The 18,557-nt window shown below is 39.9% G+C and overlaps 1 protein-coding gene across 4 annotated transcripts in view; it reads right to left on the bottom strand.

The window, feature by feature from the left end:
• Positions 1-427: 427 nt before the first annotated feature.
• The window catches only part of igdcc3 (immunoglobulin superfamily, DCC subclass, member 3), a 61,226-nt gene continuing 43,096 nt past the window's right edge, over positions 428-18,557 (bottom strand). For all 4 annotated transcript variants that reach the window (XM_042421988.1, XM_042421998.1, XM_042422013.1 and 1 more), the window contains 8 exons: positions 17,462-17,627; positions 8,219-8,466; positions 6,817-6,981; positions 6,105-6,293; positions 5,856-5,960; positions 5,509-5,644; positions 5,179-5,389; positions 428-4,083 (listed from right to left, as the gene is read on the bottom strand). In XM_042421988.1, the coding sequence (XP_042277922.1) occupies positions 3,940-4,083; positions 5,179-5,389; positions 5,509-5,644; positions 5,856-5,960; positions 6,105-6,293; positions 6,817-6,981; positions 8,219-8,466; positions 17,462-17,627 (1,364 nt within the window). In that variant the 3' untranslated portion in view covers positions 428-3,939. The remainder of the gene's footprint in view (positions 4,084-5,178; positions 5,390-5,508; positions 5,645-5,855; positions 5,961-6,104; positions 6,294-6,816; positions 6,982-8,218; positions 8,467-17,461; positions 17,628-18,557) is intronic.

The following is an 18,557-nucleotide window of genomic DNA, read 5'->3' on the forward strand; positions in this document are numbered from 1 at the left end:
TTCACATTTTTGTTTTTTTTTTGTGTGTTATAAATTTGTAGCAGTTTATTAAGTGAAACCAGATACAAAAAACTGTATAGCTCCTTTTAAATTGGCTGAATCAATTGTATTATTCTTAATATTGAATTTTATTTAGATATGACTGCCAGCGATGGCCGCTAATGGGTTTTTTGTGGCTTTTTTGCCTCTTTTCACCAACTGGGATGTATCATAGAGGTCAGAAATTTCTGATATCTCTGACAAATTGACCTAGGAGGCTGATGTGAACCGTTTTTCCCAATCCGTTGCTCAGAATGAACTTATTGAACTGAACTGAACCGAACTTAATGCTGTGAACGTGGCCTTACTAAAATACGAGTTAAATAGGTGAATCAATAAACCAATCGTTTTGAATTTCGTGTGTGCTGGAGTTGTAAGTGCCACCCACTTTAACTTTTCTCAGTTTACTTTATTCACAGGTAAACTTTCCACAGCGGATATACAGTCAAACACCAGTGACAAAAAAAAATAAAGTTAACAGCTTGTGATATGGAAGAACAAAAAAAATCTGATGATAAACAAAGTTACACATTCACATCCACTAGACACTAAGCATGAACTTGAACCGTTTTAATCGTTAGTGCCCATGATAAAAGTCCTAAAAAGTTCTCCCTCCATTTGTGTGTGTCCCTTTCTGTCTACTTTTTTTTGTCTCTTGTCCAGCATGTCGACAATTATAATATATTTACATTTATATGTGTGTGTAATTCTCTTATTCGTACTCTGTATGTTTCCTTCATTAAGACCTGAGAGAAAGGCCAAAAACAGTGTTGAGGTAGGTAACCATAATGCATCAGAGCAAGTCCTGTACAATATGTGACACCACAGTGCAGAGAGCCGGATAGAGAAGCCCTGCGATCGTTTAACCGACGACCTTCTATCCTCCTCAACCAGCTCTCCGCCTGTGGTCGTCAGCATCCAGCGTTACTATAAACATGGTGTTCCTGAAGCACCTTTACTGGTCAGTGTTGACAGGAGGGAGAAGGCTGAGCAGCAGCGGTGGTTTTGGGAAGTGAGTAATGATAGACAAGCATGATCAGCAACTGTCATGTCTCCTGGGCACCAGAAGTGTAAAAGGCCACTCCTTTGTTATAAAAGGAGGCAAGTAAATGAGACGTGAAAACTAAGAGCACTGCAGGATCAAATATCCCGAATGAGATTAGAGATACACTGCTGCTAATTTAGATTAAAGGAAAAGTTCAGAATTTTGGGTTTGTTCACTTCTTTTCCGGAGAGTTAGACAAGACGATTAACACCTTACTTGTGTCTGAGTACGGTGCTGGAGGCATGAGGTGATTAGCTTAGCTTAGCTTAGCTTAGCAAAAAGACTGGAAGCAGTGAGAAGCAGTTTGGCTGCCTCTGTTCTAAGTTCAAAAATACGCCTACCAGCATTTCCAAAGATCACAGTATTTTTATACTGATTTCCTGGGAATTTGCAGGTATTAAACGGTACATTTTTCTTACAGAAAGGGTGGTGCAATTTGGTACAAATTATAAGAAAAATGGAAAACAAGTTAAGTCAGTTCAGTTGTAGTTTCATATGTAGTTGTTAATTTGTAAAAAATCTTATTAATTCTTTAACAGACAGAAAATACTGTCTGTGTATAGTTTGTGTGTCAAACAATATATATGCACATTCTTAAAAATGCTATAAACAATTTCAGTAACACTTTATTTTATGGATCTCTTACTTTCCTATTAATTTCCTGAATTTTTAAAAAATAATTTCTTAAAAGTAGTCGCTGTGTAAATGTTAATTTTTTTAAGAAAGAATCTAAAATGCCAATACCAATACAAACAAAGTATTTTCTGTTGTTTAAATAATTAAGAGTCTAATTTATTAAGGGTTTAACAACTATGAACCCAAATATAATGAGTGCGTACTTACTAACTAAACCAACTTAACTTTTCTTATAATTTGCACCAAATTGCACCTCCCTTTCTGCAAATGCCCTTGAAATTAACTGTTAAATATCTGCAAATTACTCAGAAAAATTACAGGAAATTTGTATGAAAATAAAAGACCTCTAAAATAAAGCTCACTAATTAATAAATTATACCTTGATTGTACACAAGCAGAAATGTAAAAATGACATGTAACTATTTGATGCCAAGCACATCTACACACGTTACCTAGGAGCCTCACGGTGATGACGAGACCAGACTACTTCTAGTCAAGAGGTAGTTACAGTATGTTACTCACTTTACAAACACCAAGTAATTATTGTCTTTTGTAAAATTGCACAAGCCAGATATAACATGTTAATTAGTGAGCTTTAGAGGTGAGAGCTTATGCTAAGCTAAACTAATAACCTCCTACATCCAGCTCTATACATGAGAGTGGTATCAACCTTCTCATCTAACTCTCAGCAGGAGACCGAAAAACCAACTTCCCAAAATGTCAAACTATTTCCTTAAGTTATTACACCAACAATAGTGGAATGATGTTTTCAGGACAGTTTTGTGCTTTTTCTTCTTCTTTTTTTTACATACATCACTTAAATGAAAATACTCACTCACTCAATAAAACATATTTGACACATACAAACACTCACAAATACAAACGCACACATAATTCAATCATAGCAGTAATTGTAGATACATATATGATGTATGTCCATTTGAACATTATGTATCACATGTCATTTAGCGGTAAATAGTCTGGACAATGTCATTAGCGATGCAGTGTATCTCTAATGGTGTTTACGTTCAACTGAAGCAACTATGCTTGAAAAAAAGTATTATAATCTTGTAAGTGACATAAAATCTAAATAAAAAGAGCTTACAATGGAACAGCATAATTCATACATATCCCTAACATACTGTAATCCATACAACAGTGTTATCAGTCTGTCAACTTGCATGAGGTACTGACATTGTATCTACAAACATCATATTCATCAACAGAGGGAAGCCAGGATTTCACAGAGGGGGGAAAAGAGGGTTTTTTCATTATGCAATAAACAGACAAACAACAACAACAACAGCGACAACATTAACATTGTTATCTTGAGGTAGAACATTAACGTCAGCATTTGGAAGTGCTTTATGTTGGATACTCGTTTTTTTTTGTTTTTTTTTTTCTCATTTTGCTTCGACAAGCAGGAGGAGAGAGACGATTCTTGACATCTGAGGTAGTGCGGCACCTGATCTTGTAATTCTCTGACCAATCAGTTCCTCCGCATGTAAAGTAATTGTGAACACATGGGAAGTTAAAAGTCCCTAAAAGCTTCCCGCAACACATTCATTCCGGCTGAGGTAGGTTTTTGTTGAATCGTAAGGTTCACACAGCCAAGTCTAGTGCCTGTATGAAGGCCGAGAACTCATAAAAAAATGTTGATATCACTGAAACAAAGTCCTGAGACAGAATATATCGAATCCCTGGAAGAAGGCTGAGGTCTTCTGTGAGCGAGAAGGTGGAATCATTGGTAGGTGAGAGCAGGCAGCAGGAGTCTTTGACATCCACAGAAAAGTAGAGATAAGACCAATAACTTATAACCACTTTGACATATAGGTGATAAAGATATATATGTATATATATATTTATAAACTTAAAAATAAAATCATCATTGTATAACAAGGACATTCTGGGGCCTCTATTCTGTGTGCTGCCCAACACCAGAAACTTAACAAAAGACCAAATGGTGAAAGTAAAGAACACTTAACTGGCCTGCCTGGCTGAAAACAGCCGTCCAACTGAAGAGAGCTCTCCAAAGCCCCAGGCCAAAAACACTCCAATATACAGTCCTAGATCCTCTAGAACCTCTTAACTTACCAATAAAAAAATCTTTGCACAAAAGGAAAAACTACTTTGAAAGGAAACACTTGTCAACCTGAGTGAGAGAAGAGTCTAAGTGGACACTGCAGACAGTGCCGTGTGAATTGGCCTTCATACATTGATTAGCCTTGGTCCTGCCGACCCGCTCCTGCTGCCGGAGGCTCCTGGAACTGCGTCTCAATATCCCGCTCCATGGTGAACTCGTCCAACGGTATTGTAGACAGCTGGGTGTCATTCAGCGCGTAGGAGACAAGAGATCTGTCAGACTGAAAACATATGCAAACAAGAGAATAAAATACAGTTAATTCATTCATAGTCAAGTTGCTTTTTTTCAACTTAAATGACAATTTCAGTGCGATTGTGGCTTCTGCTTATTCCTTGCATTGGTTTACATCAAAATAGATTTCGCAGAAAGTGTAGCATCAGTCTACACCTTTTTGGTCAAACATAGAAAAAATTAAGCTGTGTTGCTTTGTTGAGAAGATTTACCTTTTTATTGTTTTGCTTTACTGAAAAATTTCAGTTTCAATGTTGCTTTGATTTGTCATTTGGTGTCAGCAGGTTGTGACTGAGAGAAGGTGGGCTCATTGTTTACCACAGAGACACAAAGCTGTTTGTCAAATGTTTGTTTTGAGAAGGAAAAAAAAAGAGAAGTGGAAAAAAAAGAAGTAAGAAATCTATCTTTGTCTTTTTGCTGAAAAAGTGATAAGAATTTCTTTCAATATATGACATCTTACATCCTGATATTTGCATTCTGGTGCAAAACACAGCTGTCAGCCTCTCATTCACAGTGTTGAATTGCTTAATTGCTTAATAATTGTAGCTCCAGCCATTGATTCTACTGGCTATAATAACACTTACACATAATAACACTCACCAAAGTAATTTCTGAAATCTCACAACATGGTGACATTGCTAAAAACATGTAAACCGGGGCATGAAACATGAACAATCAAGTGATCATGCAGGTTGTAAAGAGGCAGAAGTGAAAGGGAGCACACCCGTGATGTGGCTAACAACCCCTTATTGCATAGGAAAACTATGAAAAAGTCAAAGCTGTTTTACTGTTGGCCTTCGTTTTCTCTTCCACATAAACCTAATTAACCTGCAGGTTTGTTCTCAACCTGTACAACTATCTTCCCACACATGCTTGATGTGTTCAATGACTTCAGTAATTTCTTTGGTGAATACAATGTCCATAGAACTGAAGGCCAGATCTATGAAAATAAACCCGACGTTTTAATGAACTGAAGTTTCTTTTAAAATATGTTCATTCATATTGTGTTTATGTGAAAAGGTGCCCCAGTTAATGTTTAAATGATTGAAAATGCTGTTCCAGCGTTCTTACTATCAGGACTCACCATGCATGTATCTTGTGTGTTGGGTTGAGTGAAAAGTCTCTCGAGCTCGTTGCTGTCGACCACTTTCTTCCCCGCTGCACTGCCGTTGACCTCCATCTCTCTCCTGGCAGCCCCGTTCAGCCCGGAGACCCCCTGGGAAGAGGTAGAGGATTCTAGCACCGCGCTGTGCCCTGCCTCGGGGGTGGCCTGAACCGTCTTACACATCATTAACCTGAAGATTACAGGACACAGGAACACACACGCAGAAAACACTTGTCAGCTACATACACGACCGACCGACACTAACCCCAACAACGATTATCGGTAAGTTCAGATCACATCTATACACACCTGCCCCGGTAACTGAAGACGAGGAAGAGCACACAGAAGACGATGCAGGTGACTCCGATGTGTATGCCGATAATGATGCCTGTAGTGGATGTTTTGCTCTGTTCGTCTTTCACACAGTCACATGGGATGTCCAACACTGTGGAGATACAGCACACATCAAACAGATCTGCTGAGGTACGCACAAACAAGAAACAAAGTTTGTGTGTATGCCTGTGACAGAGTGTATGAGTCACATGAATGGTCAGCTTGACTTTGACAACAGATGACATTTCTGACCCAGTGAGAACCATTAAACTTTGATGCACTGGGGCGATGTGCAGCAGTGTGTGGCTGTGTCGGGTAATCACCAGATTTCTCCACCGCCTCCCGAAGTGAAACAAATCGCATGGTGGCGTTGCCATCTCCGTGTTGGTTGTATGCAAGTAGTTTTATTTCATAGACCAGTGAGGAATCTGAACAAAAGAAAAGACAGAAAGAAATATTCAGATAATGAGTGAAGCACAGACTCAAATCTGGTTTCTTCAATGAAGATAACAGTGAAGATTAAAACAATTAAAAAAAACAGTCTGTCAGTCTTTGAAAACGACTCGTCTCACCAAGCTGAGTGATGTTGTACTGGGTGATGTTGCGAGGTAGGATGATGGGACCGGTGAACTGTGGTGTGTGGGCTCTTCTGAAATACAGTCTGAAGCCTTGGTGTTGACCCATCTTAGAGGAAGCCTCCCACATTGCTTGCACAACGCTACTGTTCACCACCTTGGTGTAGAGGGAAGGAGGCGCTGGCACTGTAACACAATACAGACCGTCAAAAAAAGCTGGTTTGACAACATGAAAATAGAAGTAGCTTCTTGAAAGTGGGAATTATTACATTTCAGGAGCAAAAACATATAAAGGAAACAAGAATTTTAAATGTTACCCAATAAAATGTGGAAAGTTTGTAATTTTTGTCTCATAATTGACAAAACTCTTGTTATCAAGATTTTGTTTAGGTGTTATGAATGTGTCAAAATGAAATGTGATCATCAAATCACATACAGTATCTGCTTTACAGTTTCAAAACTAACCTGGGCTAAAGTTAACTTGTTAAAAGAGAAAACAAGTTAGACTTAATCTAATCAAAATGTACGCTCCAAAATACGCTTTATTTCATTAAAGCAATGAAAGCATATTAATTTAAGGATGCTCTGCAATATATAAAAACTCAAAAAAGCAACCACCCAAAATGTGCATCTCTCTCGCAAATTTCCACACGTTAACCACTGCTATCTATAATAGATGTTTTGTGTGTGTTCTGCTTCCAGCTCTCACCCTCCCCATGAGTGCTCTCGGTAACACTGGCTGATGGTTTGCTGGCCCCGTGGGATGTGTAGGCCTTGACGTAGAAGGTGTAACTGGTGGAAGGCTCCAGATCTCTGATGTTTTGCTGCAGTGTCAACTTACTGACAGCCTCCTCATACTCCATCTCCGCTGGGTCTGAGGGAGAAAGTGGAATACAGTGAGGTGAAGGTGAAGAGGAAGTAAGAGGAAGATGAAGTGAGAGTGGAAAGAAATGAGAGACAGAAATGGAACAGACATGAATAAAAAAAAAAAAGACATCAGGGATAAGAGGTGGAAAAGGCATTGAAGTGGTGGAAAATAAGAACAAGAGAGGAAACGATAAATAAAATCTGTTTCTATCATCATTTTATGGTTATTGCCCATTTCACTGGTTTTATCAGGGCAGTTCTGTTAGGTAATAGATAATCTAGTTTAGCCCTAGGAGCCTCAATGACAATGGTCAGGTGAATTGCAGGGGTGGAGTGAGGAGATGGAGGCGTTAAAAAGGGGAGTTACAAAGGATGTGTTATAGCATTTTATTGCTCTTAATCCAGAGACATCCAACCATAACCACCTCCAGCCCTCAACCCATTGGGCCACGCCATCTTGGAAGTGTAATCACAGCAGACCCTATTGGTTGGCCCCCGGGGCCCTTAATTACCCAACCAATTGAATTACTGAGGAGATCAGCAGCTGGCGCAAGGAAGCTCTTACTAACACACACATACACACACACACTTTTGTGCACGCATACACACACTCAGACACACTCACAGTTGCCTTAAGCCATGAACTAACATACTGCATGAACGTAAAAAAGCATGCAGAGGGAGCATTGTGCCAATATTGTCTACACATATGGACCTCAAAGCAAAAAATCTGAAATTATTTTTATTATGTTGAGTGCTACACTTGTATTGAAGCACTGAACATGCTTTTAGTTGTTTGTTGGGAAAGATGCATTTCCAGTGTTGACATCCAGCTATTGTTCCTGTGGAATCTGAAAGCACTTATTGTACTCTGGAAAAAGCATCTGCCAAATGCCTACATTGTAAATGCAATGGCAAACACAATGAACAACATAGTTTTTGTAGTTTCTATATTCTGAAACTATAAATGATGATCATCACTGCCAGTTATTGTTATCAATACTGTATAGATATTGTATTTATGCAGGTGCTCCATCATCTATTGTAGTTTATATATGCAGAAAGTTACAGATTTCTGATTTAACATCTGCTGCATATTTGAATTTTCAATGTCTGGCTTCCACCTCTCCTCATTCCATTTTATGTGACATGAAATCCATGCAGCGTATTGAATCAGTCTCTATTCATTGAGTACATGTTAGCAATGAATATGCATAACATCTGAATCATCAGTGCATCCTCACCTGAGGTCCTGCGGATGTGGAGCACATAACCGATGATGTCCTGAGTGTTCTGCTCGGGCTCCCTCCAGGACACCTGGATGGTGGTGGGTGAGAGCGCCTCAGCCTGCACGTGGACAGGCACACCGGGCAGGCCGTCAGCCCAGAGCACCGTGAGGCGTGCACTGGCCTGTGTGGAGCCGGCGCTGTTCTCTGCGATACACTGGTAGATAGCCTCGTCGTCCTGGCTGATGCTGTATATCGTCAGTGTGCTGTGAGAGAAGAGGAGGTGGAACAAGGAAGGGGGTGAAGAAGGACAGGAAAAAGAGGGTGTAAAGGAGAGGAAATACACAAATAGTTTAGTTTCTCTGACGCCAACATGATGGAACATAACAGTTGATTGTATAGCATTGCAGCCTGAAAATTTGCATTTTATATGAGATTTCCAAAGCGCTGCAATTTACAGAGAATGTGCTAACAAGTATAAACAGTAGAAGTGTCAGTGCCACTAATGAAAACATTTAGGAGAAGTACTTATTGTGTCAGTGTTATATCATTGTTTCATAGTTATATTCATCTTTCCACACTTTAAACTGGCTTTTACTAATAACACTACACCTTCACCTTTGCACCATGACCACCCACCATCCAAATATAGCACGGTGCTGTAGGACCACCTGAAGCAGAAATGCCATCTCACCTTATAGAATAGCTCTTAGTTGACTTGTATTTTAATTGCATTCAAGATTAATGGTAGTTTATGTCAAACAGGCCACACCTATTAAAAAACTGGCAACCAATTATAGGACAAAACCTCGAACTTCGAATGCATTATGCACCTAATTTGGTAGTTGAAATGTTTAGGAGGCTTGTTGTGACAATATGTAAAATACAGGAAAATCTGCAAGCAGAAATGGCTTGTACTGGTAGATTTGTCTTGAATAAACAATTCTGTGAAAAAAAATCATGTTTCAAGAGACAGTACTTAATACTAATGTACTAATAATACAATATTAGCACTTAAATAAATGCAAATAGCAAAGACAATGAATGACAAACATGTTAAGTGTGTGAACAGCGCAGCATACTGTGTTAAACTGTGAGTATTGAGGCTATTCAGCAAAGTTTCAGGAGGACCACACCTCAATTACGCCACTTCCGGCATTCCCGTAAATACCACCTAACCCTCTCCGCTTCTTCCGCTCTCGTATTCTGCGCCCCTCCCTCCCACCCTATTTCTCTCTTCCTGTTTCTTCATGATTCTTCCTCTTCTTCGTAGGGTCCTGAGGGGGTCCGCTGTTGCCCGGGTGCTGCAGGAGATTCCCTGTAAGCTTCCCCACAACACAGTCAGCAACTGGAAGAACTATGCACATTAATTGTTTTCCTCAATAAATCATCCAAACACATCTCATTGATGGTGTGGTCCTTGCTAGTGAATGTGTGTGTGTGTGTGTGTGTGTGTGGGTTTTGAGTGAGAGACAGCAGCAGTACTGTGTGTGGAGGATCTTCACTCATGCACAGCACATACTTTCAAACTGATTTGTCTTCTACTGGAACTCCCGTCGCAGTGGATAAATCTATTTCAGTGTTTCAAAAAATGTAATTTGCCTACATCAGTAAAACCTTTCATCTCTCACACACATATATGCACACACACACACACACACACACACACACACACACACACACACACACACACACACACACACACACACACACACACACAGACACATGCAACCTCCTACACAAAGAAAATCCTTTATCTCAATGCTTTGACTTCTCCTTTTTCCAGCCACTGCTCCTCTCCGGTGTACCTCCACCACTCTCTGCTCTTTGTCCCCATCTGTCTATCTTTGGTTCTCTTTCTTCACCCCTCCTACCTGGTCTGTCTTCTGCACTGTGTGTGTATGTGTGTGTGCATTTTGAGTAGGTGTTATTAGACTAGAATACATGCTCTCTTCTCATTGTGTTTGTCCTGAGGCAAAAGGAAAAATAAAACATTTAACATACTATGGAAATGAGGCCCTGTGGTGTAAAACATTTCTTCATTCCAAGGCCATTTCTACTGTATTTAAGTTAATATGTGCAGGAGAAAAGTGAGAACACACACATAATGAATACCCTGGGATTATAGAGAGGCTTTAGTTGTAGCTGTCCATTTTCCCTGCTTCAAAATGGTGAAGCCCTTGGTTATGGCATTTTAAGAGATCAGAAACATTTTTCAAATGGAGGGACGAAACCCTCCTGGCCTCTGGTTCTCATGCTGTGTTTTAAGTTGAAACACTGGAATTGAATGCCGCGGGAGTTCAACATATCCTGCAGCATCCTGCTATAATCTGTCACTTGGAGTTTGTAAGCACCTGTCTGTCAGATTGTCATCTTTCTTTGACAGACAGGTTGGATCCTTGGTGTATTAAATCATTTTTTTTGCCAGCATGATTCTGTGAGGAAAAGCACGCACTGTATTGAAAGAGAAGCATGTCAGACTTGTGCTGTATATGTGGTCTGTCACTTGCACCTTCTGGACCTGTGAAATGGGACATGCAGAAAGTGGCATTTCAGCTCGACAGACAGCGCTGACCTCGCACCCACCTTGCCGTGGTTTGTAAGGATGGATTTGTAAGGACAGGGGAGAGCTCTTCTGGGTCAGCGGGCAGGATGGAGGAGTGAATTATTCCATTTCTTTTTTAAAATTGATGTGGTGGGATACAATTACTGTACGTCTCTAATCTGGGTCAGAATAGGCTGCAAAGGTGGAAGAGTCATTATTCTCTCCGGTCTGCCAGGTGGATTCAATCTGGATAATTATCAGGTCAAAGAGGCCCTCTGTAGGTCACCCGCTCTGAGCCAATCTCACCTTTGACCTCTGAGGTGGCAGCAGTCGCCAACCCTCAGCTTGCTACTCAACCATCACATTTCTGACAGCCTTTCATATCAGCGATGGATGGAGTGTTTGCAGACAAGCAGCCTGACCAGACGCCACGGACGCAGCAAAGAGGCCCCCAGGGACGCACTACCCGATGCCACCAAACCTGGATGGGCCCCTTGGAGTGTGTGAAGGGAATTCAGGAGAAATTTCACAAGACATTGCTTGTTTCAGTAGGTACAGTGGTGTCCAACTGTATGTATGCACACTCACGTGCATGAACGCACACATATTTACTGTACATTCATTCAAATTCAAAACACTTTATTTGTCCCCGAGGGGCGACTTTCAGAAATGATGCTCATGCATCATTGCATGCATCATTTCTACATATTCAGCCACATACACATAGACTGATCCTGTCGACCTGTAGCTTATGAAATTCCACACCTCCTGGCAAAAACTCTTTAGTGGTTTCAGCAATTCAGAGTATCAGAATATATGAAAGAGCAAGAGACAAAGAATCCTAAAAGATACCGACTTCTTTGTGTAATTGCAGCCATTTGGTTTATAATTTTAAATGTATCTCTTCCCAGTTGGCTTGTATTCATGAACTGAATACGATTTTCTTTTTTTGTTGTAAATAATCACAGGAGGGTGCTGCATTTTAAGTGTTGTTGTCGGCAAGATTCTCAGTTTTGGTTTGATCTTGGCACTATCTTTGGTGTTAACTGTGGTGTTTTTTGACACTTCCTAGAGATAATTTGGCAGTCAAGGAGTGTTGGTGTGCCTGTGTTTGAAGTAGGTGTTACTGTTGTTGTGGCTGTGAATGTAAACCACATTCCTCTCTGTTCCTGGATACTCAGGAAAAACAGACCGGATGGTGGATGTTTAGAGGAATTGGGTTTAAATTGAATCACAACTGAATTGAATCAATCAAAGACTGAGAAGAACAAAATATACATTTAATCATGGAATTTGCAAGTTTTATTTAAGTACTTAACAAAGTAGGGAATTGTATTTATGAAGTTCTTTATCTTTAGAAACTTTTTTTCATTTTATTTTCATTTTAATTCTCTGTTACAAAGATTACCAACTGACACCCTGTTCAATGGACCACTATTTAATTTTTGTTTAATCACATAGAGTTATTCTGATGAAATAGCTTGGTCTCTAGTTTTAGAATAGATCAATCTACATCAACATGCAACAGTGAAGCAGGGCCACCAAAGAGCCACACAATGTGTGAGGAAACCAGATGGATGGAACCAGTGAATGAGAAAGAAGAAGAGATTTGGGGATTCGGGAGGTATATGACCTGAATTCGAGCTGTTTGCTTGTCTAACATGAGGTCCAAAGCCAAGCTGTCCTGTCCTGACAGGTTGACACCATCATTTACTCATCAGTTCAAGGTCATTTCACAGATTGATGGATAAGGCTATGGGCCAGGGGAGTGGCTGACAGTGGGGCCTTGGGCCTGTTGTTGAGCTGCGGAGGCTGTGTTTACTCTCCGTTGTCTCTGAGCAGCACCCCATCAAAAGCCAGCGTGGCCATTCTGGATCCAACGAGAGGGAAAGGGGGAAAAAAACATGGGGACAAAGAGAGAACAGGAGGAAGAGGTGGGGAAGGGGGAGGGGAGGAGCGATGAGCTGTCTTTGGCCTGAGAGGAGGGAAGGGCCCAGGGATATGACTGATTACAGGCGGGGTCAGAGTTCAAGGCCAATGCCCAGGCCCCAGCTCTCTGTAATGGGGGCAGGAAGGGGGATGTGGGGCACAGAGAGGGGCTGCAAACAAGAAAGGCAGGTCTTGGTGAAAGAAAGTGGGGGGGTGGGGGGGAAGAAGAAAAGAAAAAAAGACCCTTTGAAAGGATTCTGCAACGAAATGTCCAGGTTTGTGTGGTAGCCTGTTCCTTCAGATGTTGGCCATTAATTATAAAACACACCACGGCACTAGCACACACTTTAGCCCTGTTCCTTTCTTTATCCTATAACTCTTTACACACAAATATAAAAGGATCATATGTTTTTCAAACTGTTTTTATAATTTTTGTTAAGCAGAAAGAGAGTGAATAGGAAAAATGCTCAGGGGATGTTCTCACCAGGGAGATTTACGACAAGACATTCTGGCTTTCAACCTCAGCATTATTACACTTTCTGATGTGAGATCACAGCTTGTATGTGTTGGATGGTTAAACGTGCCAGCTTTAGAGACTAAAGAGTGAGGCTGGTCCTTAGACATAATTAGCAGCAGCTCTAACAGAGGCTTCAAATAGCCCCGATACACGTTTTACAGGAGCCTGGTCAGAAAAACACTGATAATGAATAGGGCAACAATAATCCTCGCAATGTGTGCGTGTTTGTGTCTGAGCGCGTGCACAAGCACTGCAGGTGTGTGTATCAAGATCTGTTGAGATGTGACGGTGAGAGCTTCACCCTCAGAGGGCCACGTCTTTTTTCACAAGCAGCCAATCAGGTCGTCAGATCTCACATCATCACATCACATACAGCATTTCGCATAGCTTTGTCTTCTCTTTGTGTGTTAAGTGCGCGTGTGGATAAAGTGTAAAGGGCAACATGTTTGTGAATTTTTATGTTTGATTATGTGTGCGCACAAAGTGAATGATGGAATGCACCATGGGGCTATTTGTGCACATACAGGCTCACTTGCTTTTTGATTAATGTGTGTGCATGCGTGTGTGTGAATGAAATGTACAATCGATTCCCCTTCCTTCCCTTGTCCGATTTGCTGTTGAAGGTCAGCGTCATGAGAGATGGCTGAGGGGAGAAACCTCTGTGTGTGTACATTTTTACACAAACACACACACACTCATACCCAGCGCACACATTAATTAAAATCTATCTGCTAGGTATGTTACATTCACTGTAGATCCAAGCTTCTCCTATCAGATAGAGTATGTATATCTGTATATATATATAGAGATATGAGAATAGAAGCATTGTACTGCCTGGAGCAGTTGAATATAATTTGCATATTCCTTTTGTTTTGGCTTGTTTCAGAAGGTAAAATACCCTGTGCCATATAATTTTCCATCTATTCAGGATCTCCACTACAGAATGAAAACATATACGCCACATAGCTGAGGTTAAAGGCCTTCTAAACTTTCGGTAAAACTCATCTCACTATGAATTTTCCAACTTTGTTTCCAAAAAATTACATTAAAATCCATTTTGTAGGAAACATACAGTTATGCCACCTGGATTATGTTTTTTTATTAACAGAATGATATATCACCCTCCTTTTTATATTGAACATAACTGTCCACTGGCCACACAAAATGTTGATACGAACATGCAGCAAAAAATGAAGTCGAAATATTTCATTTGTTTTTACAATATCCAATTGAGGCAATTGAACATGATCTTGAGTGAATCCAAGCAGTTTATGAACATCCCAAAATGTTATCAGGTGCATAAGCTTAACAAAAGACATGATGTTTTAAGTTCAAACAACTGAGAACACTTGGTTAAGCTTATGGAAAGACCAGAGTTTTGGTAAATCATTGAAAACATCAATGTTCCCTGCTTTGTGCTTCAAGTCACTGTTTACTTTTTTCAATATTTAACCAAAACCATGATCTTTCCTTAACCCATTGTTTTCATAGTCTAAACTTAACAACACGAGGGACGCAGGATGTGAATCTTGGTCTCTGGTGTCAAAGTCTTGTATGATGTATGCAACCAACAACCAACCTTTGTCCTCCCTATGACTTCTGTGACATATTTGAACTTCACACTTCCTAGATTGGAAAAAAATGTTGCGAATAGAACTGAAACAATTAGTCAATCAAGATAAAAAATATTGGCAACAAGTGCTTTTTGTTATTTTTAAGCAAAAAAATTCCAAAAGTTTACTGGTTCTAGCTTTACAAACATGATTATTTGCTATGATAGTAAACTGAATATATTATTATTATATATTTGGATTGTTGGCAATCTAAATTAATCAACTTTGGGAACTTATGATGTAAAGTTTTTACAAATTTTTGATGTTTTATAGACCAAAAAATGAATTGATTAATCAAGAAAATAATCATCAGGTAATTAATGATGGAAAATGATTGTTAGCTACAGCCTTAGTTGTAAGTAAGAGCTTTTTACATCCATAGTACTCTAAGATACTTAACCAGACACTGTGATAATGAATCTGATTTTAATGTCTTCCATCTACCTTCCTCACAGTTCAGCTACACAGTGCAAATCCTTAAGATGCACATCAAGCTGCTCTGTTCTCTAAATGGCTGACTGCATTTCCTGGTCAACTAGCTGACTTTATGAGCTAATTAGCTAATGGTAGATCTCAAGCTGAGGCCTGCCTCCTTAACCAATCACAGAGCAGGGTTTGTGATGCATGAGATCCATATTACAGCAGGTCATACACTAATGGTGGCAAGTGGAAACGATGTGATGCTCTGACTCCCGCTCTGTCTTTTTCTCTCTCTCCTCATTTGTTCTTCCTGCCGACTCATCATTTCTCTTTTGACCACCCCGTTCATTTTTCTCTCATTTTTTTTTTTTTTTATTAACATCCAAGTCTGGCCTCTCATTTGTTTCCTCCCTCTCTTCTTTCCTCCTTTGTTAGTGCCTCACTCCATCTCTCTGACTAATATAGACTGGTGGAAGCAAGTGTGAGCGGAGCAGTGTGTGTGAGCGATGGAGGTGTCTGCTCCCTTCACTCACTGCATCGGAGGGCAAGTATCGATTTTTCTGGTGCATATTTAATGTGTTCACTTCATATTTCTCTTTTATGAATAATAACAACATGCACGGCTGGTTGGCTGCCAGGGTCAACTGGAAAAATTGAACTTTACGTGTGCAGTAATGCATAACAGAATTTACTCAAGAACCCATTTGCTGGATGGACAGAGTGTAGCGGTTTATGGTCATACACCCAGCAGTATTAACAGCAGGCTGGACACTTATGTTTTATTCTTTTCCAGTAATGCCTTGAAACCATGGGCAGGAAAACAATAGAACAAGAGACTTGGCCATGATATGTTGTGAGCCATTATTCTGTTCATGCTCAGCCTTTATGAGATGTTATTCAGCTCAATTTATCAACTTTCCCATGAACTTCAATCAAGATTATTACAACAGAGTTAATTCCCTTAAGTAATAATAAAACCCAGAGCAGGGAAGCATAACCAATGTGCAATTAATCCTCTAAATTATCTTTGGGATGTTTCCGAGATGCTACATAGAGTAACTCAATAAAACAGCCGCTGCAACATGCAGCTTTTACAGCGCTAGGTGCTGAGAATGGTAAGTAACAGAGCTGGTAGCTGGGTCCTCCTCCTCATGACATTCCTGGGGACTGCCATGGGAAAGCATCCAACTTCCAGTCAATACACTCCTCACATACAAAGGCACAAATAAATTGAGGCTCATGTCTTGGCAAGCACTAATTCCAGCAGCTGCAGCGCTAGAAGCAACAGAAAAGCAGGGAAATTGAACATTACGATGATGCCAATGATTAGATCAAGCCAATAGTGATTAATACTGACATCCGTATTACTTCTGTGAGCCGGGTCCGACTTTGAAAGGAGAGCAGTGATAGTTGGGAGAGAGCTAAGCTGTACCAATGACAATTTGCATTATGTGATGACTTACATAATGGCCCTGAGCTATTTTCAGATTAAAAATAAGAACATCACAGTCACCCTTTATGAAAGTTGTAACAAATGGCTTCATTAACAGTTTACAAATGCTTCGTGTAGCATTAATTCATTAACACCTTCTGAGTTGCCAGGTTGTGTTTATCCTTTCTATTTGGTTATTTTGAAGTCATAAATGTTGCTAATGCATTAATAAATACTTGTGGTTTTCACATTTTCTCGTAAGCCATCAATTGCACAATTATACATGTTAATAAACTGTTAAGAAATTGATTTTTATCAAGATTCTCCGCAGGTTCTTTCAGAGGGTAAATGGTCAATTTGAGCTAAAGCTACATGTTCTACTTGCTGAGGGAGAAACACCAGTCACAGGGATTCTTCACAACCCAAAAATGTTCTTGTTAATGGCTAATATCTGATCTATTAAGTTTTAATAGAGCCACTTATCAAGACTTGCAACCCGTTCATAAAGATTGACTTATTAGAAAGTTGTTTCAAAATCTCTCCTAGTAGCAAGTCTCTGTGATATGTGCACATGATAATGATACATGACATATGTATACATGCAGTATATGTAGTATATACTGCAATAAACTTTGCTGGTGCATCAAATTCAAGCACTACAAAACACAAGCCAAAAAAAAAACAACGTAGAGGGCTCTTGTTTTGCTTTGTTATTTTTACCTCAGCCCAACGAACCTGTGGGTATTCCTGTTTGTATGAATAAATTTAAAACACAAGAGCACAAGGCAAGATTTTTTTCCCTTACTTGTTGTTGTTCCTGAGTTTGACGTGTCCCCCGGGTTCCAGTATCTGCCCGTTCTTCAGCCAGGTGAGCTGGGGCTCAGGTTCGCCCTGGGCTTGGCAGGTGAAGATGGCGGTGGTGCCGACAGGCCGAGCAATGGACTGCGGGGGTTGAATAAACTCTGCAGGAGCTGAAAGAGGTGGTAAATGGAGAGTCAGGTAAGGTGGACTATTTCCAGAAACAAAACTAAAAAAAGACTTGAGGAAAGGTGCAAAGCTGGAATAAGGAGACAATATAAGATTGATAAGGAGACGGAGAGAACTAGCAAGAATGAAAACAAGTAAAAATATGAGATTACGATGTATTCAGGCACCTACTTCTCATTTATCATAAAGAAGCAATGTACTGTATTATGGGAAAAATACTGTTGCTAATCTATAATTCAGGGTCTATTAGCAGGATTATAAGAGATGCCAGATCAATACAGCTGTAGGGAAATAGAGAGAGAGAGAGAGAGAGAGAGAGAGAGAGAGAGAGAGAGAGAGAGAGAGAGAGAGAGAGAGAGAGAGAGAGAGAGAGAGCAGAAAAGTGGAAGTAAGAGAGCATGATACTGCATCAACAACAGCACAACTTGAGCTATGTGCTTTAAAACACATGAAAATAAACTTCAGTTTATAGTTTCATCATATCATGTCTCATTCCATGCTACAGGCTAGTGGCTACAGTCAATTAGTGGAAATAACTTAATCATATTAAAACGGTTCTCTTAGCAGGGCATGTATTTTACAAATACTTTAAATTACAATAAGTAATTACAGTTACATCCGCTGGAGTTTCATTTCTGCATTGGGGCTTTTATTTGAGCTAACGGACAGAGAGGTATTGTATCATCTCCTCTGTACTCATTATTGTCCCAGCGGTTATCGGTGATTTGATAACCTGAATTATTTATGCTCATGTTAACTCAGAAAAAATATTATGGTAATTATAATGTCTCAGAGTCGTCACTGGAGGGTAGAAAGCTGGAATACTAAGCATAACTTATTGCCTGTTAGAAAAAAAAGCTCCACTGTCCTGTTTTCCATCAGTCTCCATCATTTAGCTTATCGTTACATGATGA

Source organism: Thunnus maccoyii, chromosome 1 (genome assembly GCF_910596095.1).
Source record: "Thunnus maccoyii chromosome 1, fThuMac1.1, whole genome shotgun sequence".
Taxonomy (NCBI): domain Eukaryota; kingdom Metazoa; phylum Chordata; class Actinopteri; order Scombriformes; family Scombridae; genus Thunnus; species Thunnus maccoyii.